Genomic DNA, 27,441 nt, shown 5'->3' on the forward strand with positions numbered 1-27,441 from the left:
AGTAATATATGGGTACTTATGCAGAATACGGAACATGCTATTTTTAGATAGGATTTTTTCGTTTATGTTCAAGTTTTACAGTATCCTTAGTTTATCAAATTGCTAGGTGAACATACAAAATGGTTACAAAACGCCTTTCTCTCCCATGTTTAGAATGTTTTGTGGAAGAAATTATTTTCGTATGGTGTCATATTCCGTTTCATGTTTAGCGATTTCTGTTCCATATTTTAGCTAAACTGAGTCCACTTTCGGCGTCTTAACTTTGTGTACTGAATTTTTGGACTTAACCAATCTGTGAGCAGATGTATTTATATGTGTGTAACTTGAAATTTTTTTTTTTTTTTTTTTTACAAAGGCATCACCACTTATCGAGACCCAGAGGTCACTCGAGGATAAGGGTTAAAGAGTGTACAGTAGTAAAATAGGACAACATAGTAATCGTTAGTTATGAAAATTCGGTAAATTTGTTAACTTAAGTGGAACAGCTCAACAAGAACTTGTTTATGTTGGACTTGAAGGCAACCTTTTTTTAGTCAGCTGGAAAGCAGGAAAACGGAAGACAGTTCCACAGGTGGGCAGTTCTAAGAAAGAAGCTTTGTTCATGGAATCTACATTTAGGTTAAGGCACAGATAAAGAGTGGGAGGAATTATTAGTAGTGTTTTCAGCTAGATGAGTGTTTCTTGTGAAAGTTTGGCGGGGGGGGGCATAGATTGGAGTTCAGTCGAGCGCTTGCCATGAAAATAACGATAAAGCAGTGACAGACTTGCAACATCTCTTCTGTGAGAAAGAGGTTGCAGGGAAGAGAAAAGGACATCCCCTACTAGGCTACGAAGTAATTTTTGAACTCTATCAAGGTAGGATAAGTCCTTTCTAGCAGTTCCTGCCCAGATGTGGCAGCAGTACTCCATTCTTGGACGTACCTGGCTCTTATATAGGTAGAGAATTGCATCAGCAGTGAGATATCTACTGGATCGATAGAAGGATCCCACTCGTGCATATAGATAGTCAATGGTATCGGATATGTTACCAAATTCGACATGGCGATTCAGTAGATACCATTTGTTTTACTTGAAATTCAATATTTCGATTTTGGAATTTTCGCTATTATAACAAAGAAGCGCCAAAAAAGATTTTTAACTTGGTTAAGCTGATTCCAGAGTCTGTATTAATTATGCCAACTACACGCACCATTAGGCCACCTGCATCCTCCCACACATTAAAAAGGATGTAATAAATACATGGTTAGATATCTATGTGTGGCATGCGTGTAGGTAATATTATTTCTTTTCTTTTTGTTCCTTTTCTTTAGATGCAAAACAATAAGCTTTAAAATGGGTTTGGCAGTTTATGAAAGACGTTTTTGTCATATGTCACCAAACATGTAAAGTACACCTGTCGCAACAGAGGGCATTTTAGGTCAACGTTTTATATACGTCTAATTCATTTCATCTATTAGTATAATAGATAATTTATCTGTATCCATTATGACAACCGTACAATACACAAACAAAAAGAACGAATCTGACAATATTTTTCTCTCCATAAATAATTATGGCATTATTATGGTGCAATCACTATTAACAGCCTGTAAACGTCTATGTTTTTAAAGCAGCAGCGGCCATAACTGCTAAATGCTTCTCTATGTAATATTATTATTATTTTTTTTTTTGTTTCAATTTTCTCATCATTTTGTTGTAGCTGGGGGTAGGGCATTCTACTGGGCATTCACATCACATGTATGTTTTTTAAAGCAGCAGCAGCAGCAGCAGCAGCAGCAGCAGCAGCAGACGTAACTGTTAACTGCTGTTTTATACAGTAACCATAATTAGAATTTCCAAATATCATAGTGAGGAGAGGGGGGGGGGAGATGACATTGCTGGTTGTAAAATATATTTAAATAAATTTTAATCTGTAATAATGAATAATATCTCTGTAATAATAAATACGAAATATGCATATAACTACTTAATTTACTCACATAAAATTAATATATGAAAGTATAGATTTATGCGTAAATTTAAGTATTTACTTCAAAAGTGCTCAATACGTAGGTAGAGCTAGTTAGTAAGTTATAAAATATATATGGCGATTAAGCTACACTGAATATTCCGCATTTCATCCACTCTAGGACTCTTCAGGCTTATGCGCCATTAGAGTGGATGAAACGCGGAATATTCAGTGTAGCTTAATTGCCATATACATTTTATAACTTACTATACATACATATATATACATATACATATATATATATATGTGTGTGTATATATCGTACTGATTTTTAACATTAAAAAAAATAAATTACTTGAATGCCATCAACTAGAATCGAAACCAAAACAATTAGTGCTCCAGCTGCATTTCCTACCGTTTGAGCTAACCCAACAGATAGAAAAGATTTAAAATTAAATGACTTCTAACTATGACTATGATAACTATGATTGTATTTGGGCATGCGTAAAACTAATAGATGAATGAATAATCTATGAATTAATATTTCCTGTTAATTTAATGTTATGTGACCAGTAGCTTAAGAGTTTATCAGTTAAATATTTTCACACATCTATTGTTTTATATATATAGAAAACACTTTAGAGTTTCAATAATAATTTCAAATAATATGTTATACTGACCTAACGGTTTACATGTGATCTAATACTATATATAATTTATAGGTTTTAGAGTTTTGATGTTAAAGTGTTAGTTGAGGGCTCTCTGAATTCACCTTTTCTTTTTTTTTTTTTTAATGAATAAATTCTGCAGAATTTAATTATTTTAAAAGTGATGAATGATGAAAAAGATGCCCATTAATATATTTTTCTGTTTTGAACATTATGATCGTAATTAACAAAAATATTTTTGCTAGTATATTGCTACCCGCCTCCTCCTCCGAAAAGGGAAAAGGTAATTCCAGGGAGCATGGTATCCTGACAATAACACATATACTATCACCCCACTCTCACAAGGAGGACATAATGCCTCCTGAGAGCATGGTGTCATGACGAACTAACATATACCCCTCATTTTCTAAAGGAGGACATAATGCCTGGGAGGATGGTCTCATGACAACAGAACAGATACTACACTGTTCTCCCTTAAATTGAGCATTGAAAGATAATACATTCGTTTAGTTATAGCGTAGTAGACTAAATTGAGCATTAGAAGATAGTACAGTAGTACATTGGTAGAAGTAATAGTATAGGTTCGGCTTTGGACAGACAGAGACTATATCTCTATTAACGTAGCGGCATTCACCCTAGGCAAGTTAAACAGTTTTCCTCCAAAATAAGAAGTTTCATGGAAATATCAAATTCACAAGCGGTCAAACCTTGTAAAACCTTGTTAGAGATGATGACGACGTTAAGTTTTTATAGTTCTTGCAGAGAGGTGTCAACGTCCTACATACAACATATGGTATTCCCAAATAGTCACTCATATGGTACTGACCAGGCTCAACATTGTTTAACCTTGGTGATCTAACGAGAACCGGTGCGTCAACGTGATTAAGTGATATATCATATTAGTGTAATGATATAATACATGTATTAATAGGATAGCACGTGTGTGTTATTTATTTTGTGTGTCACACTTACATCCGAGTGACTGTCGTTTAATTGTTATGGACTTCCATTTCTTGTAATAAATAATTTTACAACGAATTCTTTATAAGTTTTGGTTCCAGTTTCGGTTGTAGCTGATGGCACTCAAATCATTTTTTTTTTTATAAATAATTTTAACAAGAATTATTCATAAGTTTTGGTTACAGTTTCGATTATAGCTGATGGCACACCAGTAATCCAGCTTTTTTTATAAATAATTTTATCAAGGATTCTTCATACGTTTTGGTTTCGGTTTCAATTATAGCTGAACGAACTCAAGTTATATATATATATATATATATATATATATATATATATATATATATATACACACACACATATATCGTTTTCATAAGTTTTGGTTTCGGTTTTGATTCAAGGTGATGCACCCAAGTCATATGGATATCGTTTTTTATTTTTGAAATCGCAACTTTATAATATATAAAAATCGATAGAACATTAACCCTATAATAATATATACAAAATCTGCAAGAATTAAAGAATTCTTCATAAATTTTGGTTTTGGTTTCTATTATAGCTGAAGGAACTCAAGTTTATATATATATATATATATATATATATATATATATTTTTTTTTTTTTTTTTTTTTCATAAGTTTATATATATATATATATATATATATATATATATATATTTTATTTTTCATAAGTTGTGGTTTCGGTTTTAATTCAAGCTGATGCACTCAAGTCATATGGCTATATTTTTTTATTTTTGAAATTGCAGCTTCATAATGTATAAAAATCGATAGAACATTAACTCTATAATAATATATACGACATCTACAAGAACTAAAATATATTTAAGCATATATAAATAAATAGATAAATACTTTTGCAGTTTTAACAAAAACTAATATCAGAACGTCTCCATTTACACTGAACATCTACAGAATGCCAACATCAATACATTACATATGAATGAGTCCACTATGGAATTTCCAGAGGTCCCGCTAGTATTAGATTATAATAGTACCCATATATCTCTATTGTATACATTGTGTTGCTTGTGTAGATTGGTGATTGTTTAAACCAACGCCTTTCAGGTGTAAACATTATTACGTTCTTATGTGCCATGTCAAAATTGGTATAAATTCCAAAAATTATAAAAAATTATATCGTAGAAACATCATCCACAATTACAATGTGATTGTGCATTTAAATTTATAATTCAATAAATTCTGTTTTTACTTGTAATTATTTTTCTACCGGATCATTTTTTTTTTTTGTAATTTTTATAATTTATAGTAATTTTCACCTGTATGTGTCTTAGAGAACACATGCACATATCCAATGTCAACCTGTTAATGACACAACAGCAGAAAGGTTTTTAACGAAATCGAGATGAAATACATAAAAACACAAGCTCTCATAAGAACAAAACAGAATCCAGTTCTGAATTTTTGAGATGAGGACTGATTGTTTGTATTACTTGTTTTGATTGGGCTATTGTTCTCATCTTGAGTGTTATTAGCATAGATATCAGCAGTATATGGGAAGCTCTACTTATAAAGAAAAACAAAAATTACACAATCCTCTCCTTAAAATTTAAACAGTAAAAGGGAGATTAAAATTACGAGTAAAATAAACTTTGTGGCTTAGTAGGGGATGCTTTTTTCTCTTCCCTGCAACCTCTCTCCCACAGAAGGAACATTGTGAGCCTGTAGTTGTTTTATTATTATTTCCATGGCAAGTGCTCGTCTAAGCTCCAATCTCTGCCCCCCCCCATGCGGGTCTTCCATGAAAAACACCCATCTAGCTGAAACCAATGTCGGTAATTTTCCCCACTCTTTATCTGTGCCTAAATCAAAATGCAGATTCCATGAACAAAGCTTCTTTCTTAGAAGTGTATGCCTGTGGAACTCTCTTCCGTTTGCCTGTTTCCCACCTGACTACAACTTGGATATCTTCAAGTCCAACATAAACAAGTTCCTAATGAACTGCCCCCTTAAGTAAGACACTTTATCAGATCTCCATTACTAGCGATTACTATGATATTATCCCATTGATTACTGTACACACAATAACCGTTATCCCCGAGTTGCCTCCGGACCTTGATAAGTGGTGACTTCCTTGTAAAAAAAAAAAAAAAAAAAAGAAGAAAGATAATCCTGCCAAACTTTAATAAAGTTTGGCAAGGATCTCCCTTTTTACTATTGAAATTTTAAGGAAGGGATTGTGCCATTTTTGTTACCCCCCCTTGTCGACTAAATTATTTTTTTCAGACATACAAAACTACAGCGAAAAAAAATAAAAACAACTCCAAGAATACGAAACTGGCTATAGAGCCAGTAACATTTCTCCTTTCTTTTCCAATATGGCGGCCAACATGTTTGGCGAATGTCAGAGGCTACGCCGACTGAAACGTTGCACAGATAACACTGAAGATGAGAACAATAATCTGATCAAAACAAGTAATATAAAACAGAATCCAGTTGAAAGCCCCCATTGCAATTCCCATCATTGATTAATGTACCACCTAAGAAGTACAGCCAGAACCACACCAACATTCACCTGCTGATCCATTCGAGCTGTTTGTATCCATGAGACCTCAAAATGGATCCAATCTACTACAAAGATCTCCTTTGTTGAATGACAGCAGGCAACAATATAAAAACTCAAAACAACCCCTTACTAGGGCTTGGTTCTGACTCGCTACTACCAGTGGATAGACTACCACCAACACCTAGATTACCACTACTATCTCAGAAATTGCCAGAACTAGATGATGAGCAGTTGACCGTGGAGAAAGAGCTTAGTAAGACCACTGAGGAGATCCAGAGGATAGACCTGGTGGAAAGACTTCAGCTGCCAAAAGTCCAAACTACGAGAGCTACCAGGGCAGCAAGAATTAATATTGCTCTGCAGAGACTTGTCCCATACAACACATCTTGACAAAGTGTTGTCTTAATTTGTATATTTTATTTTCTAAAAAACATGTTGTCTATTAAAGAAGACAAAAAAAGCCAACAAAAAACGGTATATTAATATTTTTATTTCGGACTACTAGTCTCATCTTTTACTAGTTGTTGTTTTCCATTTTTTAATTGGATTGTTTATTCACAATGTTTCGGCCAACTAATTCCTCTGGCCTTTGTCAGGTGGTAACCGCGACGGATAGGAACTTCGAATCTCCTAACTGCATTCTCAGCCATCACTGTCATCCGTAGTTGTTGTCGTCTCACCACATTTTGGCCAATCAAAATGCATTCCAATCAAGGAATAATATATATATACCAATCGGTACAGACCCGACTATGGAAGATCAGATAATAAAATAAACGTGGATTTATAAGATCAAAGAATCCAACCTTGATCGCCCTTCGGGGCCCGTGGCGCAGTTGATAGAGATGTTGAATCTCTACAGTTCCAGATAAGCATTGTCTGAAGATAGCGGTTTCAATCCCACTCAAAGCGTGCCAGAGGTTAATTGGCCAAAAATGTGTTGAGACGACAACAACTACGGATGGCAGTGATGACTGAGAATGCAGTTAGGAGATTCGAAGTTCCTATCTGTCACGGTTACCACCTGACGAAGGCCAGAGGAATTAGTTAGCCGAAACGTTATGAATAAACAATCCAATAAAAAAATAGAAAACAACAACTAATAAAAGATGAGACCAGTAGTCCGAAATAAAAATAAATTAATATATATAATGCTCATCTCAAAAATGAATTCCAATTAAGGAATAATATATATAAAAAACGGTATGTTAATAAATTATTATTTAGTTTTAATTTGTACATTTTTCTTTAAAAAAAAAACAAAAATTTTTTAAAGATTATCTGCCCTTAAAAACAAAAAATAAAAGTTGGTTGTCTGCCCTTGTCAAGCTTCACTTTCATTTTACTATAGCCACTAATTTTTCTCCCTAATCGAAAACTTGTAAAATTTGATTTTCTTGAATAAAAAAACTACTTAATCAAATTATGTGATTTTTTTTTTTTTTTAATATTTCATCTTTATTCCATAAATGATACGCATATCATACAGACTTTTCTGTATTTTCTTTACTTTTAATTGCTGTCATAAGTGCAATTCCGAAGTTGCACCTATAAAATAATATCATTTTTGGTTTTCTTATATTTCTTACGATATCTAAAATTTCAAATGATATCTCAAAAGTGCCAATATTATTTCATTTACCATATCATATAAGTCATATGTAGCACCAAAAAGATAGTGGCACTTTTGAGATACCATCATCAAAAACAAGCAGTAGTAACAATATCACCATAATCAGTAGCAACAACGAGAAGCAGTAGTAACATTATAATCAACATCATCATCAACAACAACAAACAGTATCAACAACAAGCAGTAGTAACAATATCATCATCATCATCATCAACAACAACAAGCAGTAGTAACAATATTATAATCATCATCAACAACAAGAAGCAGTAGTAACATTATAATCATCATCATCATCATCAACAACAAGCAGTAGTAACAATATCATCATAATCATCAACAACATGCAGTAGTAACAATATCATCACCATCAACAACAACAAGCAGTAGTAACACCATAATCATCATCAACAACAAGCAGTATCATCATCAACAACAACAACAACAACAAGCATTAGTAACAACATAATCATCATCATCATCATCATCAACAACAAGCAGTAGCCACAAAGTGAGATTGACTCAGTGGTTAACGATATAAATTGACAACCTGGGAATGCCAAATTCAAATCCAGGTTGTTCCAAAGAAACACTTTCACTTAGAAATGTTGAAAACCTTCACATGATTCATCCCGTTAGTATCTGATATTGTTCAAGAAAGAATTTTTAATAGAAAGATATTTGGGAAACGAATGCCAACAAATCATCATGAATGATGCTCAACAAAAACAGCAAGCAGTAATAATCCTGCAGAACCCCCTCAACAAGATTAAATAGTCTTCAATGGTATCCATTAAACCAATCACACACACACACAAATAAAATAAAACGCAGGTTTTTTATTTTTAACTTACAGTTTTATTTGTTGAATTTATTACAAAATAACAATTAAGTTATGCATTTTTTTGCACAAGTTAAAAATCTTGATGCAACATCATAAAAAAAATGATACGAGGCAATTCACTTTTGTCATGTAAAATTAACAAAAAGTTATCAAATAAATAAAAAAAAAATCATTGCTTGAAAAATTTAACATTAAAATGGCATATGATAAATCTGTATGGCACAAGTAATTCGTGATTTGATTTTCAAATGTGGCATGATTAATATTAGCATTAAAACACCCATTATTTGATCTCATGTTGATATGAAATATTTTATACGAATGTCAAATGTTTTTATGTATCTGCTTTTTTTGTTGATTTTTTGTCTTCATGGATAATGCACATAAAAAAAAAGTTTAGTCCATGGGGCTGAGAATAAACAAAGAAAATCACAAGTAGAAAAATGAAACTCATACTATTAAGGGGGTTTCAAAAGTAATGCCTTCTATTTTTTTTTTTCCTGCTCAAATGGATTGGACCGGATTGCAAACTGCATTGTTATAATGGAGGCTTTACTTTTGGAACGACCCTTGTATGACAAAGCATACCTCAGATGCTCATGCACAGCAGTTTGAGGGTCTTTTTTACACTAATGGTATCAATCACAAATCCAGAGCTCAACTAAGTTATAACAACAACTTGTCATGTGCTGTTTTAGTTTAGTGCGACCATGAAGACAATAATTGGGCCACACAAGTATTCTTTGAGGGGTGGGGGTAGGTCCTTGATGTCATGCAAAGTTTTCGGTGTCTGACAATCTTAAGAGAGACTTTTATAGCAGAATCTATCTTGATTCACGACTTGACATCTTGGAAACTGACAACACAGCAAAAAGCTGGAACATACATAAAGATGTTATGAGTTGCATTGGACATAAGTTGGAGGAAACACCTAACAAGAAACACCTATATGGACACCTTTCACCTAGCTTCATTTTGCAGGTCATTCCTGGAGAAGTAAGGATTTATGCCCTCCTGACATGGCAAAAGATTAGAAGCAACATTTGGTCAGCAGGATGAGACATCAAAATCCACAAAAGCAAGGGCTGGATTTTTCTTGATGGACTGCACATGATTCTAAAGTCCTCCCTCTCTGGCAATCTTAAGAGGGACTTTTTAAGGGCCATAGTGGAGTTTGTTTTGCTATTTATCTAAATAACATTCCTTAAAGGAACATACACAAGGATATTATTAATTGTATTGAACATCGACCAAGAGATGTCTATATGGACACCTTCATCCTATCTCAGTCTTACGAAGAGAGAGAAGATCGCAGCTTCTGTTCACTCCTAGAAAAGCATGTCAGAACTTGCGAATGACACTCTCCTATAAAATTTATGAAACAGCAAATGAAAGTATCCTGCCCCTCTACAAGACCACCATTCACCTATGTATGGAGTGTTATTACCATATTTTGACTGGTGCATCTGCTACTAGCCTTTCACTCTTAGAAAAGGGTTCAAAAGAGAATTGTCAACTTAATAGGTCTTGCACTTTGGAATTCCCTTCTGGGTTTCTGCTTCCCTGACTGTACTAATATGCAGAATTTCAAGTGTAATGTAAACAGAGATCTTGCAACTCAACTCCCTACATAGTATTCCTGCAAATTATGTCCCAGATAGCAGCCCCCTACATCAAAGTGGCACTGTGCCTTGTTTGGGATGAAAATGCAAAAAAAAAAAAGAAGATCAATTAGAAGACCTTGTTACTCTTACATCAACCAACATTTAGAAGACCAGATGCCATCTGACACTGATGTCTGCAAAGAATTGAGTCAGGAGAATCCAAGAAGAATTCTCAACAAAAATATCAAAGCTTGAACATTATTTATACAAATTTAATTTTCTTTGGATTATTTGCATTCATCCAACTACTGTTCTCATCTTGAGTGTCATTTTCACAACGCTTCGATCGATGTAACCTCTGACCTTCTTCAGGTGTATCTTGTCAAACTGGGCAATGTTTCTGTCAAACTCGGGAATTTGGATGGTACTTCGAAAAATACAATTGCAAATTACTTAGGACCTCTATCCAGTCATGGCTGATGGAACGAGAGCATGCTACCCCCGTGAAGTAAATAAAAGGTTCAGTTCGAAATTCCGTCTAAATTCCCAAGTTCGGCAAAAACATTCCTGAGTTTGACAAGATAGTTGGATGAATGCAAATAATCCAAAGAAAATTAAATTTGTATAAATAATGTTCAAGCTTTGATATTTTTGTTGAGAATTCTTCTTGGATTCTCCTGACTCAATTCTTTGCAGACATCAGTGTCAGATGGCATCTGGTCTTCTAAATGTTGGTTGATGTAAGAGTAACAAGGTCTTCTAATTGATCTTCTTTTTTTTTTTTGCATTTTCACACTCAAGATGAGAACAGTAGTTCGACGAATCCAAATAATACGAATAAACAATTCTCATCTCAAAAATTTAGACATGTTTAGCTTTGTTGTCTGAGTCTTGTATTAATCCCATTTTACATTTTGTAGTTTTCTTTGCTTATTCTCAGCCCTGTGCTTCAAATTAACTGTTTATTTAAGTGCATTATAAAAACCAGCGAGATATATGATATATTGTTGGAAATAACTTCCAATGTTTTTTTTTTGCGTAAATGTCTGTAATAAAAACAAAAAAAAATATATATATATATATAACTCATGTTGATATGAAATATGAAGATGGAATCTCATCATAACATTATATCGTTCGTTTTCTAGTTCAGCGATACAATAGTGGCTCAGTTGCAAAATACTGTTTTTCTTTGGTTCAGGAGTACAAATGAATCATAATACTAGACTTTTTTATCTGTAGACTTTAATTCCAATTAGAAATTACTTTCCATCTGCCAATTTAAAGGCTTGAAAATCACTTTCATTTTCTCAAAGACTACTAAATATACATAGTTTCACGCTATGTTTTCTCATTATAATAGATAGATAAAACAAAATAACTATCACTCTGATCTTGCAAAATTCAAAAGCGATTGTGAACTGTCAATTCAAAAAAATGAACTTTGTCCTGAATGCAATGGACAGTTAGCATTTACAAAAGACCTTGAGGTGTGCCTTAAAAACACAGGACTGATCATATCCGCAGTGATATAAAGATTCCTTTGCTAATGCTGGAAAGAACTTGGTATCCAGAAACTCTGCTAACTTCTTTTGCAATGAAGTAATTAAAAAGTAATTTCTGGCTTGAATTTTTAATTTAAAAAATGTTGAAATTGTCAACCGTAGTCAAGGACAACCCAAAGGCTCCCTTTTTATTAACTACTACACTGAGATGTAGGGGAGGGTGCCACTCCTTCCCTAAGATTACGCGACTTACTCTTGATCCTCACCATGAGTTCTTAGGAAAGGGGCATCAAGTACTGTTTTTAAATCTTTCACATGACCAAAGCAAGGATTGAACCCTGCTCAACGAGTCCATTAGGGAACACTCTTGCCATTATACCAAATGGGTTAATAAGTTTATATAGTCAAGTATTATCGTGCTTAATTGTTTCTAAACCAAAGAAAGGCAATATTTTTGACAGTACCAATCTTATAACCATTTAAACGAGTCCAGAGAAAGACACATTCGTTTATCCATTCAAACGAGGCACTTACTCTTTTACAATTATTTAATGTGGAAACATAATGCCAATTGTAAATAGCACACTGGATAGCGTTAATTGAACATAAGTTGCTATTTTACTCTGAAATGGAAGGAGAAATTGTGAGTTCATACCTTTCTTAAAGGTGTATAATTTTTAACACAATAGATCTGGTAGAATTTGAACTGGGAATAGCCAATTCCAAAGCCCATGGCAGCATCCATTAGGCTAATAAACCAAATATATTCAGTTTTTAATTTTTGCATTATTTGACATCGTGGTGAATATATTCGATTGCTATGAATTTATTTGATCTGTGTTACTGCAAATCAATCCAAATCGATTTAAATGTGTCATAGCCAATCTCATAGTCTGACACAGTATCCATTTCACCAAACATTCACTCCCTTGTCTAATCTTAATTAGACTTATTTACAATTAAACAATTTAGTTAAGAAATAAATAAATTACTTTGATGGTGAACAAATCATCTGTAATCTCCTTTAAGCCGCCAGATACCAATTCCGTCTCTTCTTATAAAACTGCAGATTTCTTTTAGCATTGATTTAAACTTAGCCGACTCATTAGCGGGTATCCGATCTTTGAACTCAGTAAGCAGTTCTTGTGTCGTTGCCTGTCCATCAATTGAGCACTGAAAGGCAATAAAGTTACGGATTTCAGAGATGAATTCAATATTATCCGGTTCCACAAAGTCTATATCCTGGTTTGGATCACTACTGACTTTTCTGTTTCGCATACGGCTTAACAGTTCTTTTGAGGACATGGGCACCATTGCGGGGGTTTTGGCCGCATCGTTCAGACACTGGTTGCCAGACATATGACCGTCAAAAGCTTTTGTGCTTTTAGAAGGAGTCTAGGAAAAAAAGGAAAGAAAAAATAAACATGAGAAACAGTTAAAATAATAGTGTTATCAGGTTGGTGCAAAAGTCCCACCACCCGGATTTAAAATTTCATCTTAAAAATAAAAAAAAAACTGTGTTTTGGAAAATCTTTTTTTTTTTTTTTTACAAAGGAGTCACCACTTATCAAGGCCTGAAGGCCATTTGAGGATAAGGGTTAATGGGTATACATAAGTAGTGGAAATTTTGTAAATTGGATTAATTAGGGGATGGTTCATCAAGAACTTGTTTACGTTGGACTTGAAGACAATCAAATTGTAGTCAGCTGGGAAACAGGAAAACGGAAGAGAGTTCCACAGGCGTGCAGTTAATAAAGAAAGAAACTTTGTTCATGGAATCTACGTTTAGGTTTAGGCACAGATAAAGAGTGTTTTTTTGTTTTTTTTGTTTTTTTACATAGGCATCACCACTTATCAAAGCCAAGAAGCCACTCGGGGATAAGGGTTAAAGAGTGTACAGTATAAATTGGACAATATAGTAACCGTTAGTAATGGAAATTCGGTAAATTTGTTAACTTATATGGAACGGCTCATCAAAAACTTGTTTATGTTAGACTTGAAGACAACCATATTGTAGTCAGCTGGAAAGCAGAAAAATGGAAGACAATTACATAGGCGTGCAGTTCTAAGAAAGAAGCTTTGCTCATGGAATCTACGTTTAGGTTTAGGCACAGATAAAGAGTGGGGGAAATTAGTGGTTTTGGCTAGACGAGTGTTTTTCGTGAAAGTTTGACGAGGGGGGAACCATAGATTGAAGCTCAGACGAGCACTTGCTATGGAAATAACGATAAAGCAGAGACAGGTTCACTACGTCTCTTCTGTGGGAAAGAGGTTGCAGGGAAGAGAAAAGGGCATCTCCCACTAAGCTACGAAGTCTATTTTGAACTCTGTCAAGCAAGATAAACTGCTTTTAGCAGTTCCTGCCCAGATGTGGCAACAGTATTTCATCATTGGTCATACCTAGCTTTTATATAGGTAGAGAATTGCATCAGGAGTGAGATATCTACTGGAGCAGTAGAAGGATGCCACCATTTTTCCAGTGGCCTTAGCAACGGATTTGATGTGTATGTTCCATTTCAGATCAGGAGTAAAGGTCAAGCCCAGAAGCTTATCAAAACATACAACCTTCCTAAGACGAGAGCCATTCATTTCAATTGATGATGTAAAGACAGGAGCTTGGTTTTAGATGCATTAAAAGTAACTAGCCACTGCTTTCCCCATTGTACCATGTGCTCAAGATCAGAGGAGAGAGAGTCAGAGAGAACTTTCTCATTTACGGTCTTTGATGTGTTGCCATAGATCGTAGTGTCATCAGCATAAATGTCAATAAATGATCTCAGGATGTTATTTGGAAGATTATTAATGTAAATCGGGAAGAGAATTATTTATAACAATGATGACATTTTCTCTTCATCTGTCAACAAGCTTATAAATACCTTGCTTGTAAAATTCTTTAGGTCTTGATATCAAATACGAATCTAGTACAGGTTTAATTTCCTGTTGTGATGCTAATCTAATGCCATAGAAATAGTTTTATAATCCTTGAAGTAAGTGATAGTCTGTGGGAGCTAGATAAAAAGAATATGGAGGATAGGGCTAGATTTCTCAACCAAATTCTCCCATATGAGTGTCAACATAGATGAGAATATTGTAGAAAAATATAAACGATGCTTTAATAATCTGAAAGAAAAATTCATAAATCAATCCTGGTGATATGTTTAATAATAATAATATGCATAAAATAAATTACAATGGTTTAAAATGCATCGTTGGGTTAGGGTTAGGGTTAGGTTGGTGCAAAAATAATGTCGTTTTTACATATATAGTTGAACATCAAAAAACAACATTTTGTCACCTACCTAATACAATAATGTCATTTTTACATATATAGTTGAACATCAAAAAACAACATTTTGTCACCTACCTAATACAATAATGTCATTTTTACATATATAGTTGAACATCAAAAAACAACATTTTGTCACCTACTGTTGTGGTTGCAAGGTTGAACAATAATTAGTAAGGAAATACAATGAAGACGCAAACAACAAGATAACGCAATAATAAGTGTATTAAAGAAAAGGTATATTTACAATATGTACAAATGACGGTGTCAAGTCAGAGAGTCTTGGTGGGAGGACATGTACGCTCTTCGGCGTCACTTCTGGTGGCATTTGAGTAAGACACACCAAGGCCAACCTAGGCTTGCCATTTATAGTGTTATGTTATTCGCATATGCAAATAAGTGGTTGCCACCACAACACCCCCCTCCCAAGATTTGAAGTCACACAGATTTCAATATCTTTTTCTTTTTGGGTTTACCATTAATGGTTCATTCACTTTTCTTTTCCTACCTGATCTTCGGGGTTCAGGTGCATTTTGAGGCGGTTCCAAATTAAAAGATTCGTATATGATATCTATGGTGTCCTCCTCTTCGACTGTTGTCGTATCATCATCATCTTGGATATGACGTTTTTTTATCTGATTTAGGTGCCTTTTATGTATATTCTGTGGACCTTTAATCATGTATGTACAATCACCAATGCGTTTATCCACTACTCCACATTCCCAGTAAGATGTGTTATTTCTGTAGCACTTAAAATATTCTCGATCTCCAGAGTTATATTTCTTTCTTCTCGGTGTGTAGTGTTTCGGATAATTGCCTGCCTTGGCAATAGTTTGTCAAACGCTGATTTTACCTTTCTGGCAAACATTAGATCAGCTGGTGATATGTTTGATGGTGTACTAGGATGTGGTGTAATCCTATATACTTGCAAGAATTGTTGCAAATCTTTTTCTGTTGGTGTTCCAATGGATTTCTTTAACGCTCGTTTTAGCGTGTCCACGAACCTTTCCGCGAGGCGGTTCGACCTTGGATGATACGGCGGAGTCGTGATGTGCTTCACTCGGAACGTGTCGCAAAATTCCTTAAACTCTGCGGATGTGAACTGCGTTCCGTTGTCAGTGACCAGTGTGTCTGGTACACCGAATCTTGCAAACAACTCGTGTAGGAACCCTATTGAGTTGTTCGTTGTTGGATTCCTGCAACGCATTACCTCCGGCCATTTTGTGACACTATCCACTACAATTAAATAATAGTTTTCACCTACTGGATCAGCGAAGTCCATGTGGATTCTCGACCATGGTTGGTCAGTTTTCGGCCAAGGTTTGTGTACTATAGGTGGAGATTTTGCCGCTAACTGGCATCCTTTACATTTATCAATTGTTGTCGCTATGTCAGTGTCCATGTTACGCCAGTACACGTTGCTTCTCATTAACGACTTCATTCGATTTATCCCCGGATGTCCTGTGTGGAAATCTCTTAACATCTTATTCTGCAATGTTTTGGGTATTACCACTCTCTCGCTGTACAGTAACACATCGTCACATATGGAGAAAACTTCCTGCACCTTTGTGTCCGTTATAATTTTCTCTTTTATGTCCTTTATATATTCGTCTTTCTCGGCTTCCCTTTTAATGTCCGACAAAGTTACGGGTAGTTCCTTAATGATGTTTGCTACCATATTTTTTACTTCAACATTTGTCCGAATTGCTGCAATGACTGATTCTTCCAGATTGTGTTTCTGTGGTATCAGTCTTGACAGTCCATCCGCATGGCAAATCTTTTTTGATGCTAGATGTTGTAGCTGGAAATCGTAATTAAGTAGTATTGTACCCCAGCGCAGCAATCTATTTGCGGTGTATACCGGCAATCCTTTTTTTGATCCATAGATCGTGACTAACGGTTTATGGTCGGTTTCAAGTATGAATTGTCTACCATATAAATATCGGTGAAATTTAGTCACGGCAAAGATTATGCTCAACGCTTCTTTTTCGATTTGTGAATATGCCCTTTCGGCTGGTATCAACGTTCTCGAAGCGTGCGCTATTGGTTTTCTAGACCCATCCGGCATAATATGTTGAATGCATGCTCCTAAGCCGTAGGAGCTAGCGTCACTAGCGATGACTATTTTTAAGTTTGTGTCAAAGTGCGTTAAGAATAATTCGGATGTTAGTGCGCTCTTTATTTTGTCAAAAGCGGTTTGACATTCTTGCGTCCAGTTCCACGGTGTATCCTTTTTAAGCAGATTATTTAAGGGGGCTCGCAAGTTATGCATTCCTTCAATAAAAGATTGGTAATAATTTGCGAGTCCTAAGAAACTCTGCAAGGTTGTTACATTATCGGGTGCTGGCATATTTTTTATTGCCGCAGATCTGTCTGGGTCTGGACGTCGTCCATGTTTGTTTATTATGTGTCCAAGATACTTAATCTTGCTCATACAAAAGTCACATTTACTTTCTTTTACTTTAAAGCCGAATTCTTGTATTCGAGTAAATACTTGTTTCAAATGTTCCTTATGTTCTTCTAGGGATTTGCTCCTGACAACAATGTCGTCCAGGTATGCACATGCGCACTCAATACCACTTAGCATGGTGTCCATCGCTTGCTGAAAGATGGCAGGCGCTATTTTGATGCCAAAAGGCAATCAGTTGTATTTGTATAATCCCTTATGCGTATTGATGCATAGTATTTTTGAGCAATTCTCCTCGACCGGTATTTGCAAATACGCGTCGCTCAAGTCTATCTTGGAGAAGATATTACCCCCATTCAACTTCGTGAATATTTCCTCTGGGCTTGGTAGGGGGTAATGGTGATCTTTTAATAGGGAGTTGACCCCGGTCGAAAAGTCTGCGTCTAACTTCGTCATTCTTTTTCTTTACGTATACGGTGGGGGCTGCCCACTCGCTGTGTTCTATTTTTGATAGAATTCCCGTCTGTTCCAATCTATTTAATTCTTTATCAATCTTTTCCAACCCAGCGAACGGAACATTTCGCTTTTTTCTAAAAATTGGGCTGGCGTTTTCTTCAAGTTCAAACGAGGCCTTGAATTTATTGCAGCGACCTAAGTTAGTCGTGAATGCCTCAGGAAATAATTCTTTTAAATCGTCTTTTATATTTACTGTTGTTTGAGAAGAACATTCTAATTTTTTACAGAATGTATTGATTGGCTTATCCCATAGTCCGAATTTCTCAATTAAATCTATTCCAAACAGATTTTCACTATTTTTTAGTACGAATATTTTTAATTTCTTCGAAATCCCTTTCAATTTTATCGGGAGGACAACTTCTCCTTCAAATTTTATACCACCACCAGATACCGTCCGGGCTGCTTTACTAGTTTTCATCATGGCCGGTTTTCCCAACTTTTTCCACGTATTCAGGTTTATCATAGAAACATCGGAGCCGGAGTCGAGTTGTAACTTTATTGATGTTTTAAATATTTCCACTTTTACGTATTTTCGCCGATCTTTGTCTAATTTTGTATTTGATTTTGTTTGCTGTACTCTCTTTCTGGTGTAATCTTTATATCTGGAGCAATCGCTTTTGTGTCCCACCTTCTTACAAATGTAGCATTTTTTCTTCTTATAAGGACAATCTGATTCCCAATGCTTTTCTGCACATCTCTTACAGTTATATCTAGGAAGAGGCTTGTTATATTCTGTACTATATTTATGGTTATTATCTTTGGAATATCTCGTTCCATTGCTTTTCTTTGTAAAGTTCTTGGTTGGTGCGTATGGTTTTCTAACTTTTCTTACATATGCCACTCCGGATTCTTCTATATTTTTTTAATCCTTTTTTAGTGTAATGGCCCTTTCACAGTCCTCTGCTAGTTTCTGGAGGGTTAAATCTTGCTCAGATTCCAGCTTAGACAACACTCGTCTGCGTATTTCTGCATTTTTCGTGGAAACTAACCCTTGAGCGAAGATTAGACATTTAAAATCTTCCACCGTTAGTTCTGCAAGCTTAAAATTATCGCAGTTTTTATTGACAACTGATGCGTATGTCAAATAATCTTGGTTGTCCATCTTTCTTAGATTCATGCACAGCCATCTTTTATGAAAAAGAGATATATTTGGATTAAATAATTCTTTTAGTAATTTTACAGCTTCCATGAACTCTAATTCCGCAGTTTTTTAGGTAATATGTAATCTACGAATTTGCTGTGTTCTGATGTACCCAATTTTCTGAGTAAGAGGCTCACTTTTTGACTATTTGGCCAATTTTTACAGTCCAGTTGAAAAACATCCTCGTATCTTGTGTAGTATGCTTCAAAATTCTTCTCTTCCTCAGGCACATAATGAAATGTGTCCATGCTATCAAAAATAGTTGTATGGGAGAAATTAACACTATCGACATTTTCTCGATTACTCTTTAGTAGTTCCAGTGTTTTAGCAAAACGTTCATCTTGTCTTTCTTCATATTCCAATTGTAGTTTCTTATGCCTTTCTTCCTGTTCCAATTGCAGTTTTTTCTGCTTTAATTGTGCCATTTTCTGCTTTTCTTCTTGTTCCTGCTGCCATTTCAATAATCTGTCCTCTCTTTTCCTCGCGGTCAGCCTGTGCCTGTATTTGTGTTTGCAAAAGCTCGGTTTGTGTAGCTTGTCTGCGTTCATCCCGCTCAGCCTGTGCTTGTAAAAATTGCATGAACATTTTTGATAAGTCTTCCATGTTTTTTTTTTTTTTTTTTTTTTTTTAGTTAAAAAAAATATTGTACCATGTACAATATACACCGGTTTGGGTTACAACAAAAAAGCAAATTGCTGTAAGCTCCTGTTTTCAATAATAATATCACTGCTTGCAATAATATATTCTTTTTGCGAGTCACGCTGCAAAAAAAAAAAATAAAACAGGTTTATCTGGAATCACGAAATGGAATTGACTTTCCGTTTTTAGGCACTTACTAATAAGTAACTCTTTCCACAAAATAAAAGTTTTTTTTTTTTTTTTTTTTTTTTTTTTTATCGAGTCACAATTGAATAAATGTATGCAGTACATTTAGTTCTTTGTTTTTTTTTTTTCTAGTATTTTAATAATTAAAATACCTCTTAAATTGAGATTACCCTTTTTTTTTTCCGTGACGTTTTACTGTATTATCCGTTATTCAGTGACAACTTCAAGAAAAAAAAAATCCTTTCCTTGAATTTTAGTTTTAGCTGTGGTATTTCCTTTTAGTACCGACGTCAACCAAAACATTAATTAAAAAGTCCTTTAGTTGTTGTTTTGTTTACGGAGAACAGTAATTAGAATCCACTGGTGAACTTTTTTCATAGGTTACTTCCTTGCTTTTCGTAATACGGGTCTGACCTGTCATTTTGCGACAGAACAAAGTTCGCTTTTCGTTTGCAAGTTGGTCCTTTAGTAAGATTTGTCGTGTAGCGACAAAACAAAAATTCATTTTTACATTCGTTTGCAAGTCGGATTCCTAGAAAACGGCGTAAATTGTCGCTTTTGCCACGTTAGAGTTTTTTTTTTTTTCACTTGAGTTGAAACTTCTCTTTAGCGTAAAATCCGTTTGCTCGTCAACACTTTGCATTCCTTAAAAAAAATGGTCAACCTTTGCGTTGTACTTTTTTTTTTTTTTTAAATAGTTCTTCGTCAAACTGTTATATTTGACGCTTCATATCTCGTCGCCAACTGTTGTGGTTGCAAGGTTGAACAATAATTAGTAAGGAAATACAATGAAGATGCAAACAACAAGATAACGCAATAATAAGTGTATTAAAGAAAAGGTATATTTACAATATGTACAAATGACGGTGTCGAGTCAGAGAGTCTTGGTGGGAGGACATGTACGCTCTTCGGCGTCACTTCCGGTGGCATTTGAGTAAGACACACCAAGGCCAACCTAGGCTTGCCATTTATAGTGTTATGTTATTCGCATATGCAAATAAGTGGTTGTCACCACAACACCTACCTAATACAATAATGTCATTTTTACATATATAGTTGAACATCAAAAAACAACATTTTGTCACCTACCTAATACAATAATGTCATTTTTACATATATAGTTGAACATCAAAAAACATTTTGTCACCTACCTAATACAAACCAGCCAAAACGTTTGCACCAATCTGATAATAATAATAACAACAACAAACGTGGATTTAATCATATACTAGTTGAAATACTTGTCCTAGGACAGATCAATAATAACTTTAAACTGTAGTAGATACAAATGTGTATCCTCCACCTTATAATAAAGGTTAATGTGTATGTATGTCTGTGGATAATTATTAACAATATATCTATTAGCAAATAATTGTTTAATAGTCCCTTGATGGCTGGGCCCTTGAAGAGAAGTCATAACAGGCCTCTTAATAAGTTCTGTCCAACTGGATTTGTAGACTTACTGATGGCAGGCTTACTATATGTTTGCATGATAAGGCATAAAAGACTTCCGTTCAATTTGCATAGTTGTGATAACAACCGTAGCAGTTAGAATGTTTTGATTTGAGTAATTACCATTATCTCCATACTGAGGAATTCTATAATGATGAAACATTATAAGTGGACAATACTTAACAATATTTATTCTTAAATAATTGTATTTGTATATGATAATCAATTTCCAAAACAAAATAAGGCTCAATATTCAATATTTTAATCATTACATAATTATTGCAAAATTTGCAATATCTGCCAGTCTATAGAACACAATACTGTAAGGCTGCTTTATATGATTAATAATTTTCAAGTCCAATGGAAACAAATTCTTGTTGGGTCGTCCTCTTAAATAATCAAATTCTGGCCAATTTCAACTATTATTATCTATCATTACAGTGTTGTTGTCATATAATAGTCCGACCATAGACAGACTGGCAGTTGTGGCCAGTGCAATATATAGAATTAGAAATTGGAGTTAATTTTTTTTTTAGATCAGAAGTTATTAGCAAAGGCAGGTTGTTTGTTTATAAAAAAGTGTTATAACAAAAATAGAGAGACAGGTCGAAAAGGAAGAGCCATCATTGACATGGTGTGGCGTGGATCACCACGTTGCAGAACGATTTGTGGAATACGACTTTATGGGAAGATTGATATGAGTTATAAGAGAGAGCAGATCAGAAAAAGTCTGTCTGATTCCCCAAGAATATGGATCGGCAGAGTTCTCATGGAGACGACGAGATAGACAGAAATGGCAGCTAAAACTATAGCAAAATAGAAACCCCCCCACCCTCCTTCTAAGGATGAGAAATGATGACGTGACTTCAATCGTGGAAAATCATGGTGACTGAAAGAAATGAGATTTGCATCTGTTGCTATGCACTGAGAGAGCATTTGTTCCAGATGCCAAGTGGTTGAGAGCAGTGTATATATACTGGGGGAGTATATATTATGTACGTATGTCTAAACTTGTGCATCGTCTAGTGATATAAAATGTTCTTCTAATGAATGTATATACGTTTGTATATACGTATTACAGTCATCTATGTGTACATATGTGTGTTCGTCTATCTAGTTTTTTTATTATTTGTTGAACTAATGCGTGTATAACCTTATGACAACGTTAATATATTAACAGATACAGTTTAAAAATGGACATGTATCATTTACAACAGAAAGAGACAAATAATAGTCCTCTGGGGTTTTAACATCGGGCCAATTGCAACATACCTGGCAGAAACATACCTGGTCCGTCTTTGATCTTGCTTGACGGATCCTTGCTGCAAAGATTCATCCCATTGAATCAACAAATCTTGGGTTGTCTTTTCAGCAACTTTATTACCAATGTTCCCCATTGGAAAGCAGACCCTGGTCCTAGACTAACGCATTCTGATCCTCTCTTCTGGGGACCATCCTTTTCTTAACTCCGACTTGATCCGCTCTCTCTTACTCCTAATTCTTGACTCAAAATATGATACGTATTTCAAGCGCTACCCTAAGTCCATGTCACTTAAAGTGACCTCTATGTAAAACTATGTCAGACTCTACAGGTCAACCTATTTCTAAATTACTGTTTGTGTTCTAACATTCTTTTCTATTAAAACATTTTAACATAAATAATTTTATCTGTAAATATTTATTTCGCTATGATAACATTCTATTTTTACAAATATCATAACGATCATAATAATTGTCAACTAGCATACCTAATATCTAACAGCAGGATATAGAAGGTACATCCGGGTTCATTTTTTTTTTTACCCCTCCCTCAAATGGTTGATGTTCCATAATTGAGAACATTGACGCAATATGTTGTTGTCTTGCTACCCACCTGAAAGACACATTAACTCAAGTGGCTTTCTGGCCTTGATAAGTGGTGATTCCTTATTAAAAAAAAAATAAAAATAAATTGCAAATAAATACTTACACCTGGTGGAGTCGATACTGTTGCTGCAGGTTTATTATTATTGGATACAAGCATTGAATTCTTTTTCTGGCCAAATCTTGGTCTACAGAATGGAAAAAAGAAATACAATTTGTTAATCTAATATATAAAAGGCTATATGTCTGTCTGTTTACATATTTTCAAACTCTATCTCCTCTGAAATTAAAAGTTGCAGAGCGGTGCTAGCGACCTCAAATGATTGGATTTTTTATGGACCGTTCTTTCATGGGCCTTTAGTCAGTTAAAATAGTTTTTAAGGGATCAAAAATGGGTAAAACTTGAAAAAATCGTTATACATTTTGTATATTCATTTTTGTTTATTATTAATTTTTAATTTGTTCATATGTGTGTCACGTTTGTACAATGGCAACGTCACCAGCTTTGAATGCTATAACTTTGGTTTCGATTCTGGCTGACGGCACCCAAATTTGTTTTTTTTACTTTCGAAATGACGACTCCATAATAATATATACAGGGTGGGCCAAAATAAGGGTCCTATTTTTAAAAATTCATAAATTCATGTAAGTTTTAAGAAGTGTTTTTCGGCCAAAATTTGTTTTGTTTGTTTCAAAAAAATCTCGGAAGGGTCAGTCTACACACACATAAAGTTTGGTGAGCTTAACTTTTATTTTGTGGAAGTTATTCAAATTTAAAGATAGGACCCTTGTTTTGGCCCACCCTGTACAAAATCTGAACAAATTAAAATATCATATTTAAGCATATTTTATGCCCTGGCAAAGCACTCCCCCCCCCCTCGCTAGTTGCATGAATAATAAAAATATAAAGAAATATAAAAGGATAATAATTTGCATCTTTTAATTGATGATAGCATAACATTTTAAAAAACATTATTTGGTTATAATCAACTAATGCACTTCCTAACTTCTGATGTAATGTTACCGGAACCGATGACAAAGCAAATAATTTTTTTCTGTCACGCCTATATCTCCCCTGTGGATGTACTTTTTTTTTATTACGTTTTTTTTCGATATTTTTATACTTTCATTAACATATTAATTCAAATAAAAAACTTTTATTTCTAAAATTAAAAAAAAAAAGCTTTTATTTTTATAATTTTATAAACATATATTTCTTATAAAATTTAAAATAAGATAAAAAAGCTTTTATTTTTTGAAATTTTATTATTAAAAGTGCAAATAAAGACTAATGGTGTTATTTTTATCTTTTTATAATTTTGTTAATTTTTATTGTATACTTTTCAATAATATCCTTTTCTTATATTTTATTTCAATAAATCGCTTCACAATAGAAAAATACTGAAGAACAATAAAAGTTAAGGAACTTATTTGCCTTGTCACCGCTTCCGGTAGTGCTATGACAGAAGTTAGGAAGTACATTAGCTGACTATAACCCATTATTTATATAAACTATCATTTCAGGAAGAGACTAGACTACAGCTGCGGATCAGATGGGTAGAGAATCTCCCCTTCTGGGGCCCTCCCTCCTTCCTTTGTTCAGAAGCAACCTGGTTCCAATGGAAGGCATACATGTTTTTTTTTTTTTTTTTTTTTTACATAGGCAACACCACTTATAAAGGCCAAGAGGTCACTCGAGGATAAGGGTTAAAGAGTGTACAGTAGAAATTGGACAATATAGTAATTGTTAGTAAATGGAAATTCGGTAAATTTGTTAACAAGTGGAATGGCTAATCAAGAACTTGTTTACGTTAGACTTGAAGACAACCATATTGTAGTCAGCTGGAAAACGGAAGCCAATACAATGTACCTAAGAATAAGAATAAAGCGATCAAAAGTTGCTATGACTAGAATAAGCTACAAAACTGACTCAACCATCTGTGAATGTACGGCACTTTTTTTTAACAAACGCCAACAAAACAAAAAGGAATGAAAAAATGAATACAACAAATAAATGTTACCAAAGGCAAGATAAGTTAATCTTCTACCTACCTAGATAAGTTCATTTATGTTTTAATTTATATTAAAGCATTTTTCAGCTTAATACACAACTAGTGTCAACTATGTTAATGAGAAAAAAATGGTTGCCATTAGACAATCATCTGGAGAGTCTCAATAATCGCTCCAAAATCGAAAATTAAACAAAAATACTAGTAATAAAAATATACAGTTCAGTTCAACATTAAATTTCTGTCTGATTGGTGACAATTATAAGGTGTACTTCTGTTTCATTTTTGATTTTAAGCAATTATCAAGGCTCCACATGATTTTAATGAGATCACAATATTTTTGAACTCAACAACCTTATTACTATTTTTTTTAAGTAAAAAAAAATCAAAAATTGAATAGGTTAAAACACAAAAAACTTATACAAGTAGGTAGAAGACTAACTTATCTTGCCTTTGGTAACATTTATTTGTTGTATATTTATTCTTTTTCCACTTACCTCTCTTTTTTGTTGGCTATTGTTAAAAATGCCTGGTGAATTTATTGACTCTTTCAACACCTGCAACAATTTCTGTTCCTAACTTCCTGTTTTTTACTATGTCAGGTCATCTCATTATATAGGAAATATATAATTGAAATATATTAGAGTTTTAATGTCTATATATATATATGATATATTATATAATATATATAATATATATTATATATATAATATATATTATATACATGATATATTATCTGTATAATATATATTATACTAGCAGGGTGATTCAACGTTGCCCAGTATTGAATGAGGATCAATGAATGTTTCACAATCCTATATTTTTATTGTCATCAAAATCGGTTAAACCACTCATTTTTCAATCAAATCCATTGATTGCTTGCTCTAATTAGGGACCCATCGCGATGCACCAGTGAGGAAGCTCACATGCCACTCGCAGTGATTAGTTCATAATACATTGTAGTCTATATTGCACCGTAGAGAACCTACTGTTGATTTTATAAAATTATTTTTTATATATAATTGAATTAAAATGCAAAAGTTAAGTACCATACTTCAATTGTACTCTAAACAGAACCATTCATTTCGAACGTGCCCCTGTCATATCAAAGAACCTACTGTTGATTTTATATGTTAAGCCTTTCAATTTGTGTGGTAATAAAACTTCTCAAATGTACTTGTGATGTAAGGCTGTGTAAGGTGTTAACTGGTCAAAATCGCCTGTTCCTTCTTTCATCTGATTATTTCGATTATTGATACTTATCAAAGACATTCTGATACAAAACCCTACCTAAGAACACTGCCAGACACATAAAGTACCTTTGTGTGAAATTTCATAAAAATCAGCCAGCTGTTTTCGAGTCCATAAGGAATGAACTCACAGACATACACAAAGTTCCTTTTATAGAATAGTAGATTTATATAATATACTATATATTATATATATTATATCGAGTTTTTGTTTATATATTTGTTTTTATTGATGAGCTACTCAAACATTTAATGATTTTATGAGGAGAGTTTTTAACGCATGTTTATTGAGATTAGATTTGAAGAAGATTATCTTATAGTTCCCAGGGAACTTTTTAGGGGCAATTTGTTTCACAGATGGGAAATTCCTGGAAAGAAACTCAGTCCATGGAAATACCCTGAGAGCTGCTACATGGTCATCTTCAAATTCAATGTCAAGAAACACTCAACATAAACCGTTTTCATAAGTCATCAAATTTTATTAATTCCATTCATTATTTTCAATCCTCTCATAATGTTCTTCATTATTCAACTGACCCTCTATCCATCTCATTAATCCTTATCCTTGAATGGGTTTTAACCTTGATGAGACATGACTCATAAGTAAATCAAACAGAAAAAGAGGGGTTCAGTTGAAAAATTCCCAGAAATTAAAAAAAAATATTTTTGCTCTCAACAAACAATGCATATTGTCACTGAAGATCTATAAGGAGTAAATCTGGGTGGGGAGTTGGGTAGTAAGATGTTTTTCATATTAAACTTAAAACAGGGAGCAGGGAGGGTATTCCAAAAGCAAGTGGTCTCAAGAAACAAGTTATTAGAATATTAGAAAAAATATTTTGGTGTCTACGGACCTCTAAAGTTTAATCAAGTGGGTTGAGGAGAATTATGTTTTAGTTACTGACTGATTACAACAAAAGGTGGTTATTCGGAATCTTAACTCATTGTTCTAAGGGAGGTCATTCTATTTTACTAAAGTAGTTGAAAAAAATC

At 34.0% G+C, this 27,441-nt stretch overlaps 1 protein-coding gene across 1 annotated transcript in view; it reads right to left on the reverse strand.

The window, feature by feature from the left end:
- Positions 1-12,470: 12,470 nt before the first annotated feature.
- LOC145284506 (DNA excision repair protein ERCC-6-like) overlaps positions 12,471-27,441 on the reverse strand; it is an 83,120-nt gene continuing 68,149 nt past the window's right edge. Inside the window, exons 21-22 of the mRNA XM_080133388.1 lie at positions 23,296-23,377; positions 12,471-13,094 (exon numbers count right to left, since the gene is read on the reverse strand). Of these exons, the coding sequence (XP_079989514.1) occupies positions 12,708-13,094; positions 23,296-23,377 (469 nt within the window). The 3' untranslated portion in view covers positions 12,471-12,707. The remainder of the gene's footprint in view (positions 13,095-23,295; positions 23,378-27,441) is intronic.

This window comes from Euprymna scolopes, chromosome 9 (genome assembly GCF_053919585.1).
Source record: "Euprymna scolopes isolate OS-2025 chromosome 9, ASM5391958v1, whole genome shotgun sequence".
Lineage (NCBI taxonomy): Eukaryota > Metazoa > Mollusca > Cephalopoda > Sepiida > Sepiolidae > Euprymna > Euprymna scolopes.